At 34.0% G+C, this 23,568-nt stretch overlaps 1 protein-coding gene across 4 annotated transcripts in view; it reads left to right on the top strand.

Moving 5' to 3' along the window:
* The window catches only part of CWC22 (CWC22 spliceosome associated protein homolog), a 65,275-nt gene extending 43,600 nt beyond the window's left edge, over positions 1 to 21,675 (top strand). For all 4 annotated transcript variants that reach the window (XM_064586784.1, XM_045868420.3, XM_054506109.2 and 1 more), the window contains 9 exons: positions 1,854 to 1,958; positions 3,260 to 3,341; positions 7,093 to 7,153; positions 10,877 to 10,954; positions 11,622 to 11,774; positions 13,219 to 13,346; positions 15,081 to 15,182; positions 15,278 to 15,498; positions 20,030 to 21,675. In XM_064586784.1, the coding sequence (XP_064442854.1) occupies positions 1,854 to 1,958; positions 3,260 to 3,341; positions 7,093 to 7,153; positions 10,877 to 10,954; positions 11,622 to 11,774; positions 13,219 to 13,346; positions 15,081 to 15,182; positions 15,278 to 15,498; positions 20,030 to 20,616 (1,517 nt within the window). In that variant the 3' untranslated portion in view covers positions 20,617 to 21,675. The remainder of the gene's footprint in view (positions 1 to 1,853; positions 1,959 to 3,259; positions 3,342 to 7,092; positions 7,154 to 10,876; positions 10,955 to 11,621; positions 11,775 to 13,218; positions 13,347 to 15,080; positions 15,183 to 15,277; positions 15,499 to 20,029) is intronic.
* The last annotated feature ends 1,893 nt before the right edge of the window (positions 21,676 to 23,568 follow it).

The following is a 23,568-nucleotide window of genomic DNA, read 5'->3' as shown; positions in this document are numbered from 1 at the left end:
GCATCCTCAGGTCAAACTAGCTCTTTTCCTGCCTCCAAGAACATGGCAGTAAAGAGCAAGTGATGGCTGGTTCAGTTTGGTGCTTGATTTGTGCTCAGATTGCAGCAGCTTCAACTCCCATTGCTTCTGGATGCTTGTAGATGGTAGCACAGCAGAAAGGCAGGTAATGTCTGGATGTTGTTATGAAAATAGTTGTGACCTCACAGACCACCTGACAGGTCTCACTGATCCCCCGGGGACTTACATCATACCTTGAAACCGCTGCTTCATTCAGTTAATGAAATCCAGTTGTCATTGCCTAAGTGATTTCAGTAAGTAGATTCTCAAGTGGAGAGATGAGGAGAGGATGATGTAAACGACCAGACAATTCATTTGACCTTCATTCTTTCATAAAATGTTCTTCTAGAACTGGCATAAAAAAATGGCCACAGCAGGAAGTGGGCACAGCTTTAGTAATTAGCACCTTAGCGTGACCCAGGTGCACTTGTGTTTTAGGTCTTACAGCATTTGGGAAGACAGCAGGAGTGCCTGTCTTCCTACTATTGAATACTAAATAGTTTCCTCTCTTAAAAGTCTGTCTAAGCTATATTATATAATAGGAAACTAGACACTTTACATTATTTCTTGAAGTCACATTTGTTAGAGATATTCTTGGGATTTGTTTGTCAGCTAAGGGCTGAATGACAACTCTTCGTTTTAATAAAATGATTTATTTTTCACAGTATGAAGTTTTCTGCTAGCATTAAATATTATATGTGACTCCTGATTTATAGTGCTCAGTTAAATATAAGAAATTAGAATTTCCCTAAAAGTAAGTTCACCCTAAAACTTTATCTTTTTTTTTTTTTTAAGATTTTATTTTATCTGACAGAGAGACACAGCGAGAGAGGGAACACAAACAGGCAGAGTGGGAGAGGGAGAAGCAAGCTTCCTGCTGAGCAGGGAGCCTGATGCAGGGCTTGATCCCAGGACCCTGGGATCATGACCTGAGCCGAAGGCAGACACTTAACGACTGAGCCACCCAGGTGCCCCCCTAAAACTTTATCTTAAAAACTCTGATTTTAGAAGAAATGCAAAAGTGGAGTGTTAGCCAGGTTTGTAAAATCTTTTATCAGATCAACAGAGCACAAACCATTGGGCGAAATATAACTAGTTTTTTTTCACTTGTTAACTATTAATATGATGACTAGCTTTATGTAGTCTCTTATTTACATTGCTGTTTTCATACAGTTCTAGATGTAAGTTGTATTTTAAGAAGTGATTTTCCAGTGAAGTGTTCATCTTACCAATTTTTTAAAAGGTTTTTAAACTTCTGTTTCTGTTTACATGTGGAAAGTCTTGAGATTAATTGTAATGTTCTATTCAATAGGTATACGTTAGAATAAAAATCTCATTACTGTTTATTGAAAGTAAACACTAAATTATGCAATTATTTTTTCTCCCTTCTTTGTCTTTCACAGCCTAAATTCTTATTTTCTATATCTAGCCTTAGCTTTGTATAATAGACTGTATCCTTTCTGATGCTGAACTAATAATATTTTGACTCCAGTATACTAGTTTCCATTCATAATTTGTTTTTCCGGTGCTCTTGCTCTTTTGGAAAACCTTCATCTACTTTTTTTGTTGTTGTTCTTCTCATCCCTTCCTTATTTTATGACCATTTTCTACTTGGCAGAAGAATGATATGTATGGCTCTCTGACCACCTAGGCAATAACATGAGACCCCTGTGCTCACATCGTTGGTGATAAACTGTAGCCACTATGGATTTTGGCAAACTGAGAATTATCTTCTCAGAATGAGATTCATGTGTATCACTTGCTCATTAATATTTTCCCATACTTTGTTCTGATAGAAATTCTTGATGAGGGAGATAGTGACTCAAACACAGACCAAGATGCTGGAAGTAGTGAAGAGGAAGAGGAAGAAGAGGATGAAGAGGGAGAAGAAGATGAAGAAGGTAAAAGTTAGCTGATTCTAGTAATACTGTAAAATACTCTGAAATTAAATTAATTCTAATGTAATCCTCTAAAATAGTGGTTCCCAATCTGTGGAGGGCTGGGGGCTGCTACTGGCATCTAGTGGGTGAAGGCTGGGGATGCTGTTAAACATCCTACAAGTCACAAGACTGCCCCCACCACAACAGAGTATTATCTAGCCCAAAATACCAGTATTGCTAAGGTTGAAAAACCGTGCTCTAAAAGTGTTAAAGAAGGAAATCATTTTTTAATGATAATCAGCATAATTTCAATTTGACATTTTATGCCTTTGAGTATAACCCATGAAAAAGATGCATTCGTGTTGAGTGCATGTGATTTCTGCAACCCGACATGAATGTGACAGATGAATGTGGCTAGGTATTTGCTATTCATTTTGGCAACATAGAGTGGGGAGGCCAAAAGCTGTGTTTGCACAAATCAGGCATAATGTTCTTCTTCAGCTTTGATTACTTTATTTCACAGAAAAATAAGCTCAGAACTTTATTTTATTTGTCTTAGTTAAAACATCAAAACATACGTAAGACTGGTCATTATTTACTTATATTGCATATTTGAAAATATTAAGAGTATATCTTTCCCTTTTAGGACATAATCTACTTTAGTTCTGTCCTAAAGTGTAATTATTCTTCTACAACATATTTTATAAAAATAAATTCAAATTTTTTTTCCAGTGTCTTTCTTACTTAAAACATTTCCTATGTACTATATTTAACTTTAGAATTTCTTTGTTTTATGTGAAAATACAGTTCAAATAAGAACCACTAAATATTTATAGGGGAAATTGTCCTGCATTAGATAAGAGAGAATTTTGATAAATACACATATTTATATTGGACCCATCTAGTCTGCCATGATGACCCAGTGTTCTCTGAAACTGATTTTCTATCCATAATTTACAGTCCTTCCAAATTATCAAGATACTGTTTATAATTCTAGAAATAGTATTTTACCAAACAACAGCATGAGTGCTGCCTTTTATAATGTCTAAATGAGCAGGCAACACAGAAACAAAAATATTTCTGGCATGATTCTGGACTTCTTTGAACTGACAAAAGTTATTAAAATACTCTAAGATATGGCAGAAGACTGGAAATGGTTACTTTGAGCTCTGCAAATACTATTTTACACTGTAGAAAAGAGCATTATTGTTAAACTCATAGATTCTAAATATTTATGAAAAATTATTATCTAGAGATACATCTTCAGTCCTTCACATTTATTTTTGTAGTCTCGTAGTTTTATTATGTTTAATTTCTTTCAGGACAAAAAGTGACTATTCATGACAAAACAGAAATTAATCTAGTCTCATTTCGTCGTACAATTTATCTTGCTATTCAGTCAAGGTAAGATACCGTAGTTCAGTTGATCCTTATTTTGCATAGGGGATGGACAAGAAGATGGGATTTTTAGAATCTGATGACGGAAAACTAGAAACCATTTCAGGGATTCTCAAACTACCTGCCCAACTTCATAGATCCCTGCTGTTGGTTCTTTGCTTCAGGAGAAAATTATCTTTATTTGGAAGGTCTAATTGTGTTACATAATTAAATGGGTTTTTTTTAACTGTGTCATTCCTTATAGTTAAATATCACTAATAAAAACCTGAAGACAACTCTGTGTTATAGAGCTGGCACAGTATATAATTATAGTGGAAATTTAATATTTTTTTTAATTTGGTTTCTAATTCTGATTCTAAGCATAGAAGTACTTCTTTGATAACTTTTGGACACTGATTTTTTTGTGTGTGCAAATGGAAATGAATATAAATGGAAATAGGAAGGTTTTGAGGACCCTTTGAAGTAATGTTAAGTAAGAACTACTGTGATGTCATGTGAATATCCTATTCCCTTTGAAGGCTGTGAGTTTGGTTTGGAAGAGAAATAAATGAAATATTAAATGCTTAGTACATCTGTTGTTTTTTATGCGAATCAGCCTATTTATTTAATGGGCAAAGTGTTTACATTTTGCACCGGAGGAGGAATGTTTTCTCAGTTTCGTTTTCTTACTAGGTTTTGTATATTTCCATTTAGTATGATGTAATAGCAAAAATGATTCATACGTAGGAGTCATCCTGTTTTTATTCTGTCTGAAAACTTTTTGGCTTAGATTCATCTTCAGAAAGGGAAATGTTAAAAAACAAAACATTGGCTAGAAATATTTTTGGTTTATCCTTACCTATTTCTTTGCCTTTCGCATGAAAGAAAAATCTATTAACTATTTTTTCATACAAACTTAAAGTGAAACATGAGAAGTTTTTGTTTTAGGTAAAACTTCTTAGTTTGACCTTTCATTTATCCTTTTCTAGAAATTCAACAGTAATCTGTTGTAAACAGCAGATTCACTGTTTTAATATTGCTGTTAACATTAACTTTGAAGAGTTACAGTGGAGCTGTTTGGATAACTATTTAAAGGAAACTGTTTTTTTAGTTTATCAAACCTTGATAATCCTTGAACCACACAAAAGATTTGAAAAATGAAAGCATCAGACAGGTGACAATCATGATTACCAAGTAGTACCAACTCTAGTAACAGCAGTACTGTTTTATGTGTTGGTATTTGTTAAGACTTCTGAGCCCCTGAATGTCTAGTAAAAATAATTTATATATGACAGAGTTTACTAGACTTAAAATCTCATACATATTTTAGAAAGAACCACAAAGACAGATGTTTAAAGGACATGGTTGAGGGAGTCATGTAATGGGATCCTGAATTATAAAGTTATTGAACAAATATCACTCTAGATTAGTAAGTGCTATTATTGGTCATTAAAACAGCTGAAGTGATTTACTTTAATTTTTTTTTCAAAGCAGCAGTACTCAGTATTAATGATTTTACTGAGATACAGGTAAACATTATTGGCGGTAATTTAAATTGATAAACTCTTTATGGAAAGCCTTTTGGTAACATGAATCAGGGACTTAATGTCCATGCCATTTGACCATTCTTTTTCATTATATTTCTTAAAGAAATAGAAATTGACAGAATTATATATAGAATTGTTCAGTACAAAGAAAAAAAGACCATCTTGTCCAATACAAATAATCAAATGTCCAGTTTATGCCACCATTGAAAGTTAGGCTAATGTGGGAATTGTTACTGATGTGGGCAAGTGGTCTGACTTAATGTGAAATGGGGCAAAAACTGCATAGACACTATAGTACTGTACCAGTAGTATTAACTGTTTAAATAGGTAGACAGATTCTAAAAGTGATACATTAACATATCAACAGTGGTAGTCTTGAGAGGAGATTGGATTACAGATTTTTTTGTGTCTGTGTTTTCCAGTTTTTTATGTTTTTCGAAAGTCTTATGTTTACAGTATACCAATCTGTACCAAGTATAATATAAATCAAGAATGGAATATAATCATCAAGTCAGATGGCAGTGAGGGCACTTTATACACTTTGCTTTTGGAAATCTTGCAAACAAAAGGGCGACAACTGAACTGTGTGGTGATTTTTTTTTTTAATTTCTTTCCTTTTAGACTTGTTGACTCATCTCACCTGTACTCTTACCTTCTTACTATCCTGGCTCCTAAATGACCCTCTCTCATTTACACAAAACATAAAATTGTACAGTTGGTTTTGTTACTAAAAAGTAAACATTCCTGTTTGTTCTTGCTTTCAAATGATGTTCCACTCTGACTTTGCATTATTGAAGCTGTAGCATCAGAGGGAGGTGGGTTTATCTTTTTCCCACCAAAATTTCTTAGATTGGAAACATCAACAAAACCATGTGTAAACACAGCTGCGAAACTAGCATCATGTAAAATCATTTTTCTTTACCCTTCCCTCAGTCGCTATTTATTTGTGTTAAACCTGAAATTCATTTGATTTAGCAACCTAAGATAACTGAAACAACAAGCAAATTTAATTCATTTAATATTTACATTTAGTACAACTTCAAAACAATCTTGGTATAGGAAGTTACCAAATACTTTTAAAATAAGAACAAGGAAAATAGACTATCATACAGCTAACTTTCTCAATGGTACTTACTAGATAAACTGAAAGTTATAAAATATTTTTATTAATTGATTGACTTATTTTTCAGAAATTGCAGGGTTTTTTCCTGCATACTAATTGTGTTCTTAAAAAAAATTAAAACTAGAAAAGAAAATGTCAACATCTTTCAAAATACTTTTTGGTAATATTGCTATATTGTTGAGGTTTATCAACTACAGTTTAATATTTTAATCTTAGTGCCAGATATTGTTTAATATCACCTGTTGCAAAAGCTCTTTCTGACATATTTCTTTCTTCATTTTAGTTTGTTTTTTTTTTAATTCCATTACATTGAACCATTCTGAGTTATTACTCTTTTGTGCTTATGAAACTCAGTAAGTATCAGAAGCTGAGAAATCAGATGAACTATAAAACTAAATTCATAGTCATACTATTTCAGTGGTTGATTATTTTATACTGCTTTTATCAAAAGAATGAAGGGTTGAACATTCTACAAAAAGTACAAATATATTAGTATTATTCCTGTATTGAGCTCACATTAAATTTGATAATTTTCTTAAGTATATTGGAAATATTTTTAATGAAACTTACATGAATTTTGTATAAAAGCAAATTATTTTTCCTTGTAAGTGATTTTGGTTATTTACTATTTTTATACTTAGTTTTTGAAAATGTAGAAGCACTGTGGTTGGGTATGAATCATGATAACTTATAAATGTGGTGATTAAGCACTAGATGTCATGCTGGGCTCTGGGGCATCTTTTACCTCTTACTGACTTGGGTCAGAGATAAGTGGAAATATTTAGCAATGTCATAAAAATTTGTCTACTTTCTGTCTATATATTTGCCCATTCTGGACAGCTTATATAAATGGAATCAAACTGTATGTGGTCTTTTATATCTGACTTTTTCACTTCACATAAATCAGAGTTCATCCATGTTGTAGTACATCTCAGTACTTCATTCTTTGTAGAATTAAGAGCTATTTCTTTTCTATATACATGATACAGTACTGTGAAGTTACAATAAAAAAGTTATTTTAAACAATTACTAAAGTGAGATCCTTGTTTATAAAAGAGTGCTATAGTTTAACAATGCTGCAAGTTTTTAACTTATTTTATCTCTACAGTTTAGATTTTGAAGAATGTGCTCACAAATTGCTGAAAATGGAGTTCCCTGAGAGCCAAACAGTAAGTTAATATTTTTTTCTTCTATTAGGAAATAATATTGGTTATAAAAATGTTTAAGACAGTTAATATAGGCTTTATGAATTGAAATAACTCAGTATTGAATATTCATTTTTTAATGTAGCTATTCTAAAATTTTAAAATAACTTAAAACTTAGTTCTGGGGTGCCTCATAAATGCTACTCATTGCAGTGAATTAAATGGACTGCTCAAATGGGATGTGGGAAAAGGAGGAAGTCTCTGAACCACTGCACTTTACATGAATTTCTGAGTGGTTGCCTATAAATCAAATGGTGGCTTAAAATACAATAGGAAATTTGTTCCTTAATGAATTGCCTACTCCATCTACTTAATGCACTAAAACATTCTTTTGTGGTAGAAATTGTAATGATCACCATACATGTTGTTACATTGTTTTAATTGGATATAGAAGAATCTGTCATTTTTTTTTTCATTCATTAATTCAACAAAATGTATTCAGCATATACTACATATCAGACTCTCTACAGGGTATCAGGGATTCAGTAATCCAGTACATATCAGCCCCCTCTTAGTCCAGGGGACTCATAATCTTATAACTTAGTATATACTTCACTGTTCAAAGTATCATAGAAGCTTAATGACAAAAATAATAAAGACTGGATTGAGTAGATTGTCTTGGGTGTTTTTTATAGTTGCATTCTTATCTACATTGCTCCCTGCGCATCTACATTTTAAATCCTTGGAACCTGAGCCAAGGCTTTTGGGGTTTTGTTTTTCACACCCTGGTTTACACATGGTAGACCCAGCACAGATGCCGCAGTGAATAGATCAACTCTAGGCTGTTTCTGTTTCTAAAAGATCTTGACTATCTGAGCTGTTACTATTAGGTGTAAGTGCTTTGTTTTAAGGCTTTAAATATGATCTGTTACGGGGATTGGCAGACTGTGGCCCAGGCCCACTACCCATTTTTCTAATTAAAATTTTATTGGAGGGGTGCCTGGGTGGCTCAGTTGTTAAGCATCTGCCTTCGGCTCGGGTCATGATCCCGGGCTCCTGGGATCGAGCCCCGCATCGGGCTCCCCGCTCCATGGGAAGCCTGCTTCCCCCTCTCCCACTCCCCCTGCTTGTGTTCCCTCTCTCGCTGTGTCTCTCTTTGTCAAATTAATAAATAAAATCTTTAAAAATAAATAAATAAATAAAAATTAAAAAAAATAAAATTTTATTGGAATACAGCCATGCCCATTGGTTGGTGTATTGTGTATAGCTGTTTTCACCTTATGGCAGCAGAATTGACTGGTTGCGACAGACATCTTATAGCCTCTAAAGCCTAAAATATTTACTATCTGGCCTTCGATTGAAAAAGTTTGCCAGACTTTTTCTAGATTATGGATTTCTTCTTGAAATGCCATGGTATGTAATTTTGAGAAGAAATGAAAGTTCTTTTTTCCCTCTTAAAGTTTGTTTGCTGGTATATTAGAAACAGTGTACCTATTTGTACCCTGGGTGCACTTGATGTGTTCACTTTTGAAAGGAAATAAATTAGTGAATTAACCTTTAAAATTATAATTGAAACTGAAATTACTATATGATCTTGCCACATTATTTGAGGAGTATAATTAAGTCATTATAACTTTTATTAATATTAATTCAGAAGATAGTTGTTCTAGAACTAACCTCAGCATATTTTGATAGTTGGAAGAATGTCTTAGTGCATCTATTTTCATGCACTCAAAAGACTCTCCTAAAATGGCTATAATATTTAATTAAAATGTTAAAATATTTAATTATTATAGGCCACAGGGAATAACTCTTATAATTGCATTTAGTCTAGGGAAGAAAGTGATTTGTTTTATAAGTAGCACTGGCTTTATTAGCAAAGCTGTCAGCATATTACCATGTTATGTTGTTTAAAACCTGATTAACTGTTATGTTATTGTAAAATACAATGTTAGTAGAAAGAGTTGAAAATGCATTTTAATATATCAAATTAACACAATATGGCAGAACTCAGAAAAACCTCATTTTAACTTTTTAGTACTATATTAAATTTTGACAAAGTACATTTTTCCAGAACTTACACATTAATAAGCATTTTTTTTAATTGAGGTGACTTGTGACTAATCATAAAAAAATAATTTAGCAATGTAACGACATCTAGAAACAACTTAATATTGTGAATTAAGTAAGGCTTTTTGAGTAGATTGTTTTATAAGTAGATTATCAACTTCCAGAACAGTTCAACCAATAGAACTTTCTGCAGTGATGAAAATATTTGTATTCCACGCTGTCTAATATAGTAGCCACTAGTCACATGTGGCTTTTGAGTACTGAAAATGTGGCTGGTATGACCAAAGAACAAAAATTTTAATTTTATGTAATGTTATTCAACTAATTAGCTAGGGGTTACCATGCTAGACAGCACAGTTCTAGAGTACCTGTTCTGTGCTTCTTTGGGACCCTTTTCCTCCCTCTTGTGCATAGATATATGCAGTAAATATAGATAGACCTGAGTTTTAAAAATATTTACAATATTTGCTTAGGTTGCATCTCACATTGTTAAATATGACAAAATGTCAAAATTGCCAATTGAAAATATAAAGGTAAAATTAAATAGAAGTAAAAATGAACTGAAAGGGCATGTATTATATTTTATATAATAAATACATTTTTATATATTATGCATTATATTATATTTTCTGTTCATAGAACACAAATACATTGCAGTTACTATATTTGGAAAAAATAATCTTTAACTTTTTGGTAAATGTTTTGTAGAAAAAGATATTTAGTCAGTTCTACAGCAGTGGTCAGAGAATGAATTTAGGCCTTTTTTCATTTTGTCTCTCCATTGATTTGTCCATGTTTCCTGATTTTCTTTGTCTATGAAATTGATATAATCAATACATATTTCATTACAGTATTTTAAAATTATAAATCATTTGTGATGATAGTGTTTCCTGGTCCTGGATTTACTCTCGCATTTATTAGTTCAACAGAATTTTACACAGGAGTTTTCAAGGCACATAAATAGCTGATTAGACAATATATTACTCCAGCAGTTATGGAATGATTTGATCTATTTGTATAGATTTATCAATAGATAGATGTATATGCGTAACATTTATTTTGAGGCTGGGAAATCCAGCCACAGAGGTGTTTTTTTCTTTGTTCTTGTAAAAATATTTTTTCTTTATTAACCAGAGTGTCATTTAAGTTAATGTTGTAGCTGTGCTTATTTTTTTTTTTTTGTAGCTGTGCTTATTTATGCTTCTATGAAGACTCATGTTCTACCTTTTCCATACTAATTAAATATATTCCTTAATAATTGAGTTTAAAGGTGTATAACTGAATTGTTAGGTGGCGTATTGATGATCTATATTTTTAAAGATTTTGTGTAGAAACTTTTTAGAATACAGTCTATTCAGTCTCTTCATGGTGTATCTGTTTCATATAGTAGATTTTCTTGAAGTGATTCATACTTAATATGAATTTAGAATTTTGTAATCTAATTAGCATGGATGACTATGGAAACTGTCAGCTAAGCTGAAGGCTTTAAAAAACTATAGGCTTGACATAGATTGAATTTTTTAATTTTGTCTTAATAACAAGCTCACAAAGCTTTGGAAGTTTTGTATATTTAAAACCTTATTTAAAATTCAGGCTGTCTCTGTCATATTGATAAATTATCATATAGCATGGATTCATTCTGTTCTGAATTATTAATGCAGTTTTTTTTCCAAATAGAAAGAACTCTGCAACATGATACTTGACTGTTGTGCCCAACAAAGGACATATGAGAAATTTTTTGGCTTATTAGCTGGGGTGAGTTCTAGCCTCATTTTTCTTGTTGGAATGTAATAGAATCACTAAGGGAATTCTTAACATGAATATTGTGAATTAATGTGTCTGCTTTGTGGTCTTGTCTAATACAATAGCAAATCTTTGCTAAAAGTTCATTGCTCTTCCCTTCCTCAGGTTTCCCATCCTCTGTAGTTTCCTCCTTTCCTACTTCATTTTGTAGTGCCTTAACATTGCCATGTGACTCTTCCAGAACTTTTTGAAATTCTGTATGCTTTGTAACAATTTCCCAAAGAGGACAATTAAATGTTGCCATTTCAAAATCTCAAAGCAGTTTCTGAAGTCAAGTACATGTTCAGGCAGCACAAATAGAGCATGAGCTAAAATAAGTTTTTAAATCTAAACTCTACCCACAGAGAAATATATTTACATAGTATGCAAATGTATGTGTCTATGATAAGCTACTTGTATAATTTTGTTTTAGCATATAAACCCCAGGTAAATAGGGATGATATATATTACCTTCTTTTTTAAGCATTCCATCATATAGCACAAAAAGATTGAGTGATATAATATATAAAATATTTACTAATTTTTGATTCAGTAAATTTAGAAGGATCTGATATGCTCATAATGGTATTGAGAGTCAATTTTTAGTGGTACTGACATTCAGTTTTTTTTTATTTATTAGCGATTTTGCATGCTAAAAAAAGAATACATGGAATCCTTTGAAAGTATATTCAAAGAACAATATGATACCATCCATCGCTTGGAAACAAACAAATTGAGAAATGTTGCTAAGATGTTTGCTCACCTTTTATATACTGATTCACTTCCATGGAGTGTAAGTAGATGGGTTGATATTTATACTTCCTTCCTAATCCCGTTATTCTCGAATAGAGTATTAAGTATAATATAACCATACTTTTCCTATGTAGGAAATGTACTTTTAAAATGAAATGTATAGCAAACTTTTACTGTAATGGCTATCTTTGAGGTTATATTCATATAACGTGGGATCGAGAAGCTAAGTAAATAACATGAGTATAAGAAACACCATCCTAGGTGATTTTAACAGTCCAAACATCACAGTCCTTTTTAATAGTGATGGCTAATGGTGTTTTCAGGGAAAATAGAGATTTTCATCTTCTCTAGGTGTGCACATGTGAATACACACTCATACCCACATACATCAATAGCTTGGTGGTCCATGCATTATGTAGTCAGTTCTTTAGAACAAGATAAGATATCCTTGATACACAGATGTATACTGGATTGGAATTTGAAATGCATTCATGAAGCTGGCATTTATTGTACAACTGCTGTTCATCCAACAACCATTCATTTAGTTACCAGCTATGTGCCCAGTCACTTGAGAGAGATACTGGGCATCCAAAGTGAATTATATATGATCTCTGCTTTCAAGAAGCATACCATATAAGAAATACATAAGGTAAGATATGCCCATAGCGCCAATACGAAATAACAAGTGATACGTTATAAGAAAAGTGAAGTTGAAAGAAAGAAATTACATCCAAGAGGAAAGAAAGAAGAGGATCACATTGTAGAATACCACAACCTAATGGTAGAATGAGGCAGCAAAGTGACCTCATAAACATTAGATTGTTGTAATATTGTAAGTACTAAGTATGTCTAGCTGCATTAATAGGCAGCTAGACATAATATAGGAGCCTGATTATAATAATATTTTTACTTCTTTTTCTCCCTCTGGGAATGAAAATGAAATCAAGGTTTTAACCAATTGAAGTAGATGGGTTCCTGGAACACAGAACTCATAAAGACTGGAGGTTACTTTTCGTTTTATTTGTCCTAAAACATCTCTCTATGGCTTCAGTTTTTAAGCCTCAGTCTTAGTATTCAGAACAAGCTATCACTCTTCCTGTCTTTACCCTTATTGTATATGTAGTCACAAAACTATAGCCTAATGCTCTAAGTGGCATTTTGCCCCAAACCCTTATATATATCCACATTTTGATGAGTGAGTTTTAGGAGCTAGTAATCTTTGCTTCAGCATTATATACTCACAGTAGAATATATCTCTGCTATAAAAAGCACATTACTCAAGAAAGAATGAACTCTATTTCTGTAGTATCTTAGCATTACGAAAATTAGCATAGAGAGGTAGTCTTAAACTTTGCCAACAAGTAATACTTATCAGGACAAAGAAAGATATTCACGGATAATTCTTTAGAGACGCTTAGAGTTATAAATGTTGGTCATTTTGTCTTTTGAACAAAATAAAATTGTCTTTTAATTTTAATTTTCAGGTTCTTGAATGTATAAAGCTAAGTGAAGAAACCACTACATCATCTAGTAGAATTTTTGTTAAAATATTTTTTCAAGAACTTTGTGAATATATGGGTCTTCCTAAACTTAATGCAAGATTAAAGGATGAGTAAGTTTATCATTATGCACTTTTTATTCTTACTGTCCTCAGGAATTTTCTTCCATTGTAGCAACATAAGTCCACACTTGGTTGTAAAAACAGTAGTTAAACCTCTAGGACTTTCTTCATCCACTAATTACAACTCTGAATCTCATGTTCTGTGGTGCAGGACAACATGCAGTTTTTAATGTTGGATTTTAGTTGCAGTAGAGAAAACACAGAATCAATGCCTCTTTTAATTTAGTTAGAACACACAAAATTCTTTTGTATGTTCACTGGAGTTTTCCAATAATGAGTACTACTTACAGTTTTATTTTCATTTTTAACCCTAATTTTGAACCTTAGAAAATTAATTAATCTTTGTTATCAATGGATAATTGTAAATATATTTAGATGACCCAGTCATGTAATTGTTCAAATTATTACACTGAATGAGAGTCTTGTTCCAGGACTATTGTGTAATCCCTATCTCAGCTTTCTTATTTCCTGTTTATTCAGATTACCCATTGCCACTCACATTGACTTCTACTGTATTCACACTGCTGAATCATCCTTTCAGATTTCTTAGTGACTACCTGCCAAGTCAAGTACTTTTTCTCAGTCCTTATGCCCCTGGACTTCCCAGTCTTACTTACACAGTTGACCACTTGCTCACTGTGGCTCCTCACTTTCTTCTCATTCTGCCTAACTCTTCATGATCTCTACTCTTTAGCCTACCTCTCCTCTTTGCCACAGTTTCCATTCTCTGGGCTAGTCCATCTGCTCCCTTTAGCTTCATAGACTAACTTATTGGTCCCTGTCTACTTCACCAGGTTTATCTCCTCCCTCTCCACAGCCTGCACCAACATTGCTCAACTCATTCATGCTTCCTTACCTCCATTTCCAGAGCTAGAAATCCCCTCTCTTGGTCTATCCAGCAAAGCTCTTAATTATTCTCCTTATATGTCACCTTTTTCTATGAAACAGTTTGTCCTGACTCTGCTGGTTAGTCATTCAAATTGGTACTCAGAACAACATGTCCAAACCACCTTATATTGTTAATGTTTTTTGTTCCCCTTCCTAGAAATAATAATTATATGCAGTCTTCATCCATGATTTCACTCTTTTGTTGACTACTTTTCCCCATCCCCCAGTGCCATGCACAGTACTGTGTGTGCATGTATGTGTGTGTGTGTATATATGTACATATATACACACACAACTTTATTATATACATTCACATACTACATATATATGCGTGTGTGTATGATTGTATATAGTCTACAATATGTGTGTATGTGTGATGTATAAAATAGTTTTTAAAAACTTATGTGGGTGCCTGGGTGGCTCGGTCAGTTAAGCATCCGACTCATGGTTTCCGTTCAGGTCATGATCTCAGGGTTGTGAGATCGAGCCTGGTGTTGAGCCTTACACTCCATGGGGAGTGTGCCTGAGATTCTCTCTCCCTCTCTCCCTCAGGCCCCGCCTCCCACGCACACACATGCGCAAGCTCTCTCGCAAATAAATAAATAAATAAATAAATCTTTTCTTAAAAAACCTCTGTTGTAACTTTAGTAAATTATGACTTGACCCTACTCATTTCATTTAGATAGCATGTAGTCTAATAAATGATATAAATCACTTACTTAATTGTATTTCATTTAGTAATTTAATAATACATAGAAAATCTGAAAAATGACTGCATACTGCCTTTTTATCTTTAAGCAATGTGTTTTCTTTTGTTCATATGTTTTCTTGTTTTAGAACCCTACAGCCATTTTTTGAAGGGTTATTACCCCGAGATAATCCAAGAAACACTCGGTTTGCCATCAACTTCTTTACTTCTATAGGTCTTGGAGGTTTAACGTAAGGATAATTTTCAGAATTTTATTTTCATCTTATAAAATTATCTCACAGTTGCCTTAGAAGCAGAAACTAACAGAGATTATATCTTTAATTAGGGATGAATTGCGTGAGCATCTCAAAAATACACCAAAGGTCATTGTGGCACAGAAACCAGATGTTGAGCCAAATAAATCCTCCCCCTCCTCTTCCTCTTCCGCATCCTCCTCTTCAGAGTCTGACTCCTCCGCCTCTGATTCGGACAGCAGTGACAGCAGTTCAGAGTCTTCCAGTGAAGAGAGCGATTCTTCATCCAGCAGTAGTCAGAGCTCTGCCTCAGGTATGGAAAGTCATTTATAATTGATTGGGCTCTTCTCTAACAAGTATATTGCTGGTGATGTTTACAGCAAGGGAACAAAATAATTTGATTGCTTAATTATTATAGATTCAGTTGTTTAAAAGCCACAATTAGTAATATAAATGATCATCTATCACTGCTGGAGTCTGTAGTGAATTGCATCATTTATAATGCTCAGATCACCTATTGGCATCCCCTTCATAGAAATGAAGATGTTTCATTGGCAAATACTTATTTGTTTGAGTGATGACTGAAATACCGTTCATTCATAATGCCTATAATCCAGTTTATAGCTTTCCTGGTGTTTATATTTTAAAGAAATTTTAGTTTTTTACTTTAGTGAGGGTTTATGTTATTGACATGCGCCATGCATTCAGTGCGTACTTCCTAAGTGTAAATGTTCATGAAGAGAACACATCCATGTGCTAACTACCCATAACCAGAGTTACCAGCTACTGCCACTCCTCCCATCCACTGCCTCAGGGCAGCTTCTGCTCTCATTTGTAATTACGTAATTCATTGTGCCTGCTTTTAACTTTATAACTATGTTTTATGAACTCCTTTATGTCTGGCTTATCTTTCACAATTACTTTTGTGAGATTCACCTGTAATACTGCATTTAGTTATAGTTCATTCAATCTTATTGCTGTATAGTTTTCCACTATATGAATATGCTACAGTCTATTTAACATCCCTTTTACTCAGCAGCAATTTAGATTTATAAATAGTATTCCCGTGAATACTCTTATTCATACTTGGTAGATATATGTATATGTATATATGTGCATTTCAGTTGGGTGTGTACTTGGAGAATCACTGGGAATCACTGGGTTGTAGATTGTGTGCGTATTTAGCTTTAGTAGATAACTGTCAGTTTTGCAAGTGGTTATTTCACTTTATACCCCCATCAGCCATGTTTGAGAGTTCCAGTAGCTCCCATCCTCACAGCACTTCAGTTGGCTATCTTCTTCGTTTTAACCATTCTGGTAGATGTGTAATGGTATTGCATTGTGGTTTTAATTTGTATTTTCTTGATCACTAATGAAGTTGAGCACTGTTTTATATTCTTATTGGCCATTTGGGTATTTTTCCTTTTGTTAAGTGGCTATTCAAGTCTTTTGCTACCTCCCCCCTTTTTTTTGTTTTATGAAGTTGTCTCTTCTATAAATTTGTAGGAGTTCTTTAGGTTTTCTGGATATGTATCTTTTGTGACATGTATGTATTGCAAATAGCTAGTTCAGTTCCATTCTGTCTCTCCAGGCCTGTGCAGCTGCCAGAGCTCTGTTGGTCTCTCTGTCCCTCAGCAGCAGCCCTGAATCAGCAGATGCTTACAGGGAGAAAGTGGCTGTAGAATGTCAGCTTACCTCTCTATGGTTCTGCGCTCCTTGAATCTTGACCCTTATTCAACTTAAAGTTGCAGAAAGTACAGAAAATTCCCATATAGCCTTCACCCAACTTCTCCTAATGTTAGCATTGTACTAACCAGAGTTCAATTATCAAAGCCAGGAAATTAACATTGGAACAATGCATTAAACAAATTCTTGAATTTGAATTGAATTTCACCAGATTTTCCATTAATGTCATTTTTCTTATTCCAGGATCCTACTTGCATTGAACTGAGTTTCTTCTTAGTCCTCTGTATCCTGTGATAGTTCCTCTCAGGCTTTTCTTGGTTTTAATGGCTTTGATACTTTTGAAGTCCTCTGGTCACTTATTTTTTAGAATGTCCCTCAATACGGATATCTGTCTGATGTTTTTACATGATTAGAATGAGGTTATGCATTTTTGGACAGAATACCATAGAAATGTATTCTTAATGCATCTTATCTTGGAGTTCATAATATTAATATGTCTTATTGGTGACATTAACTTTGATTACTCAGTTATGGTGGTATCTGCTCGATTTCTTCATGGAAACTCCTTTTTTCTGTAAATTAATGTCTTATATAAGGGAGATAATTTGATACTATGCAAATCTTCTCTTCCTCCTCTACCTTTCACCCTTTAATTTTAGCATCCATCTTTGGATCTTGTCTGCAATACTTAACTGCTGTGAGGGGCGCCTGGGTGGCTCAGTTGGTTAAGAGACTGCCTTCGGCTCAGGTCATAATCCTGGAGTCCCTGGATCGAGTCCCGCATCGGGCTCCCTGCTCGGCAGGGAGCCTGCTTCTGCCTCTGACCCTCCCCCCTCTCATGTGCTCTCTCTCTCTCATTCTCTCTGTCTCAAATAAATAAATAAAATCTTTTAAAAAAAAAAAAATACTTAACTGCTGTGGTGTTTGCTGAACGTGGTTTTTCCATTTGCTTTTTTTTTCTGCATTTAGTAATTGAATTTCTTCTGCAAGAAGAAGTTGTCCCTCTCCCCCCTCCCCATTTATTTATTAACTGTATATTTTATCAGTGTGGACTCATGGATATTTATCTGAATTAGTTAAAATCCATTACTGTCATTGATTTTGTTGTTCAGGTTATTTCAGCTTTGGCAATTAAGAGCTCCTGCAAGTTGACCCCTCTGTTCTTTCAACATACCCCATCCTTTTTTTTTGAGCACTGCCTTTCTTTATAACATCTCAAGTTGTTCAAGATCTTTAGTGCCTTTAAGCAGAAGATTTTAAATTTTTATCTGGCATTTCTAGTAGTTTTCAGCAGGGGCACTGGTCTTCTACAGCTTTCTTCATCCTCCCCGGAAGTGGAAATACAGTAGTAAAGGATTTTTTCAAATGTGCCATTTTCTGAGAAGGTCTGTGGTATTTTCCCCAGGGTCAACTCTGTTTTCTTCCATCATAGTATCTTGGTCTGAATAAGAGATAGTCTAATTGTCCAAAACACATATCATTTCTTATTTTTTAATGCATATTTTAGTGGCAGGACAAAGTAGTTTGGAAGGTTGATCTTTATACTCTTGTTCTCCGGCTTGTTGCACTTAAAAGAGTATTAGATACTGTATGACAGCCAGAATTGTGGGACTCTCAGTATTTTATGTTATTAGAGCAAGATTGCATTTGCCCACAGGAAGTCTTATTCTTGAATTAAAATATATAACATTGTTCGTTTAATATTCACCTCTTTTAATTCTAAAGAATTTGTTATTTCATGGTATCTGTTTTGAGAACAGATGATAACACAGCATGAATTGCTGCAATAAGGAATCTTGCCGATTCAGAATTAATTTGCCTCATCATACAATTTCGGTAGAGAGCTTTCAGTTTTATTAGTAAAATATTAAGTAGCATAAAAACAGTATGAACTGCTCCCAAATTAGAAAATTGTAAAGCAAACACCAAAGAGTGGGGAGGTTGCATATTATGGTAGGGCTCAGGGTTTTGTGTCAGCGACACAAGAAAAAGAGTGGTGTAGAGTAGGGTCAGAGAGACGCTGATTTAGCACACAGCCAGATGGTTTCTGCTTGGGTAGCTGCAGCTCAGCTGAGAACCAGAGAAATAAATCCTTAGTGGCAAACCAATGGACTGTGCCAAGGGTAGACATTTGGCAGAAGAAAGAGGTTGGTACAGTGAGATTTAAGTGGAGATAGGACGAAGGTAGGCAGTTTTCTACCATATTTTCTTCTTTCTGTATATGTATGAATTTGACAGAACTTTTGGTCATCTTAGCAACTTTGACTTACGTACCCAAAAGAAATAACACAAATATAAAGTGATTAAACTTGTTTTATAGCTTAAAATTTCACTGTGGTTAAGATTTATATTTATGATTATATCAGTGAGATTGAATTGTTCTAGGCCATTTCAGAAGAGTTTTCTCAGAAATCAAGCCTTCATAGCTCTCATAAAGCATATGATTATATGTCTTAACAAGCTTCACTTCCTGGTGCAGATACTGTTTCTCTGATAGCACTGGAGAGCAGAACTATTGTGGGTTTTTTTTAAGATTTTTTTATTTATTCACTTGAGACACAGAGATACAGAGAGAGAGAGAGAGCATGAGCAGGAAGAGAGGGAGAAGAAGAAGCAGGCTCCCTGCTGAGCAAGGAGCCCGATACGGGGCTCGATCCCAGGACCCTGGGATCATGACCTGAGCCGAAGGCAGACACTTAACCATCTGAGCCACCCAAGCGCCCCAGAACTGTTGTTTTTGTAGAAAGAGGTTTCTATTTGAAGAATGTGTATTTGTGCTATTAAACAAACTCATGCACCCCACTCCCCCACCTTTAGGGAGTGATGTTGCTGGCATGTGTGATCACTGTATTTTTTAGAAGTGGAAATGTTAGTCACTTTATAAAAAACTTTACATTTGCTATAGTTTATTTAAAGTTTCTGTTTACTGCTTTGAGTCTAAAGATCAAAACAGTACTTTGGTAACTAATGGTGATATGATGTATATTCTTAAAAATTACTCATAAAATATTCTGTCATCAGACTTTCCATTCAATCAGTTTAGTTTTGCATCCAGTTTGTCTGAATTAATAAACCTACAATGGATCAATAAATGTAATTGTTAAATTATGAAATTAAAGATTAAAATAAAAGCTAACTACTTCATTTTACACCTGCAGCTACTGATACAAGAAAGAAGGGACAAGGGAACACCAGAAGTAAAGAAGTAGATAAATTGATCAGGAAACAACAAACCCATGATAGGAAACAAGAAGAAAGAAGGCCAGAGCAAAGACATCAAGAAACATGGACTGAAAGAGAAAGAAGGTCAGAAAAACATAAAGATAAAAATTCAAGGGATCCACATTGGAGAAATCCCATAACAAAATACACTTCAGACAGAAGTGTTCCTTCTGAACGAAATAGTTACAGTAGAATCATGAATGACAGAGACCAAGAAGCACACACAGATTTGGAAAATAAGCATGGTGATCCCAAAAAGAAGAGAGGAGAGAGAAGAAATTCTTTTCCTGAAAATGAGCACAGACACCGAAATAAGGACAGTGAAAATGTTATAAGAAAAGATAGATCAAAGTCAAGAGAGAAGAATAGAAAACATTCAGGTTCTAGAAGTGATGAAGATAGGTATCAGAATGGTGCCGAAAGGCGATGGGAAAAATCTAGCAGATACTCTAAACAATCCAGAGAATCAAAGAAACATCAGGACCAGCGAAGAGAAAAGTCTCCAACAAAGCAAAAAAAATGATTCTACAAAATTACAGAAACTGAACATGCCTTATATTCAGTTGAAACAAATTATATTTTACATTAACGAACTTTATAGAGAATTCTTGTATAAAGTAATGGTTTGTATTTGTACATTTAAAATTTTTTTCTTTTTAACATGTTTTATAATTGATACATCTCAAGGCCCTCCACATAAAATTATTTGAAAAGTTTCACGGGAGAAGGATGTAATTCTTGCTTATATTTTGTTAATAAAATGATCAAATGCTCATTGAATCAGTGATTTTTTTCATTGACAAAATTTTTTTCCTGATAATGTTTCCAACTGTTTATAGAACTATTATAATGAATTATTAGTGGCTTTTTTTTTTTAATAACTAGAGACCAAAATAGATGAACCATTTCAATGTAATATTTTTGCTTTGTTAATGAGATGCTATGAACCTTTTTTAGGAGTCACCCTTTTTATAAAATAAGAATTATTTCAAGTTTCATATTACATCTTGAACAAAATAGGTATGTGTAATTTTTTTAACAAGTGTTTTGATGAAGCTAAGGGTATGTTAGTCTTTTAAACAGATACAAAGCTATATTATTTAGAATTAGGACTTCTCTCATCTCTCATAACATTTCTTCTCTCTGGACTGCTAGATTAACGTTTAATTGAAATTCTTTGTGATTAGTGCTTTTTCTCAGCCTTGAAGTTATATCATTGTTGGTAAGTTAATGTGTATTTAACTTTTAATTTAGATTAATAGGTCATTGGAAAACATACAGTCATGAGAAATGTGAACAGCCTGTGAAATAATTCCAATTTTTATAAGAATTTTAAAGGTTTCCATCACTGTAACTCTTACCAATTAATATGTGACCATATTATTTATTACTTTTGAAATAAAATATTGCCTCTGAAATTTTAGATTTGCTGACATTTAACCCTACTTACCAAATAGACCGCTTGTGCTTACTCACTTTTAAAGTACTTAAAGTCCATTTTAGCTGATGTCTGGTTTCAAGAGTAATGGGACCACCGTCTTTAATGTTTGACTTTCAGGCATTTTCTGATTCAAAATGTTTTCTATTTTTGTTCAAAAACTTGAATATAAATAACAATAAAGTCCATATAAATAAATAAATATCCTCTCCTCCTATCCTCCTGCCCCTGCAAAAAAACAACAAAGAAGTATTAATTGAATATGGCAGCCTGGAAAAATTCTTTTTAGTGTTGTCTCCTACTGTGGTGGTTAGAAGGTGCTGAGTTGTCATTAGAAGGTACTGTCATGGACGCAGTGCATTTCACAAAACTATGAAGCTCAGCAAATTGGATTTAAGGAACACATAGGCTATGAGCCCTAAAGGAAAATAGTTTATTTTTGTAACTGAACACTGATCTTGGGGGTGGTAAAAAGGACAAAAACTGGACTAGAAATTTTAGCTTATTTTCTTCACTTTAAATTGATAATTTCTTTTCTAAATGTAGAAATGGGAAATCATTCGATTTACTGAGTCGTTAAGACCTTAGAGCGTTGTTCAAGTAGGTAATTTTTTAAATGTAACAAATATTTATTGCGCTCCTATTATGTGTGCAGACCTGTTCTAGGAACTAGAAATAAACCATGAAGAAAACAGAGAACTCTTACAGGGCTGATACTATGGTAGGGAGATATGGTGGTCATGATATTGGTGGGGTGGTTGGTAATTTTCCATAGGAAGATCAGAGATCTCTGATAAGGTGATGTTTGCCCAGATTATTGAAGGAAATAAGGGCTTCAACCCTGTGGACTGCTATGGGGGGAACCCAAGCAAAAGGAATTGCTGAGGCATAGATGTTTATTTGTAACAAATATTGCCTGGAAATTTATGTTAACATTTCCTATTCAACTAGTTGGATTTTTTTTCTCCTCACTATTTTATTTACTTTTAACAAAAGCAGTTAACACCTAACTCCCTTCAAGCAGAAAAGTATTTTGAATCTAACTGAGTCATACCAGGGCACAGTGAATGGGGGCCTGGGGCAGAACTGGACTGTCGGCCTTCATGGTGCATTTCTAGCGCATCAAATGTGATATGCTCACATCCCCCGCCCTGCCATTCAGGCAGGTTTTTTCACTTTCATCCTTTTAAAATGCAGATAAGAAACATGTTGACTATGTCTGCTATTTCTGACTTTTTACTTCTTAGGATTAGCATTTTTTTGAGGATCAGCTGAGTCCTGTATATTTTGCATGCCATTACTCTGTGTTTCAGTTTCTCAACTTCTTGCATCCAAGGTTTCTCTATCCCTACTACATCCCTAACCACCTGCACCCATGTCATCCCCTTTATGTTGACTTCAGAATCCACACCATCTCTGAAATCTCTTCTTCCAGCATCACACTTTGACCACTGCCCATCCCACTCACATGCTCTAGTAATGCTAGTCTAGGAATCCTTTCATCAAAACTTCAGATGTACTGACTTTGTTAAAATTTATCATCGCGCCCCCCTCCCCATTCTTTCACTTGCTTTTAGGAAGAGACTCGGGTTCATATTGGGTAATTTATTACCATTTCATTTGAAAACTATTTGGCTAACTGCACATTTAAGTCTGACTAGGTTTTTATCTGACCTATACCACTTGCTGGCTGTTGACTTTTGGGCAGGTCCTTCACTTAGTGTCTCCATTTGTGTCCATTTTCTCCTATGAACAGTGGGAGAATGGTAACTCCCTTAAAAAGTGAGTGGCCTCTGTGGCATGAGCAGGGCCTGGAGCTAAGTGCTCAGTGTGACTGTTCTTATTATTTATTTATTATTCTTATTATTTTTGTCACTAAAGGCTGTACCATAATTCATTTTTCCTCAGAGCCACATCCTTTCTAACTTAACTGCAATTGATTCTATGAATCTCCCATCATTTTTGAGTTCACCTTTCCCCAAATCACCAAACTTCAACAGTATCTTTTTTAAATTTTTTTTTTTTTTTTTTTTTTTT

The sequence above is a fragment of the Mirounga angustirostris genome, unplaced genomic scaffold (genome assembly GCF_029215605.1).
Source record: "Mirounga angustirostris isolate CCGP_5_RB_7025 unplaced genomic scaffold, mMirAng1.0.hap1 SCAF_3, whole genome shotgun sequence".
Classification (NCBI taxonomy): Eukaryota; Metazoa; Chordata; class Mammalia; order Carnivora; family Phocidae; genus Mirounga; species Mirounga angustirostris.
The sequence above is the reverse complement of the archived record's forward strand: the minus strand, read 5'-3'. Positions and strand labels throughout refer to the sequence as shown.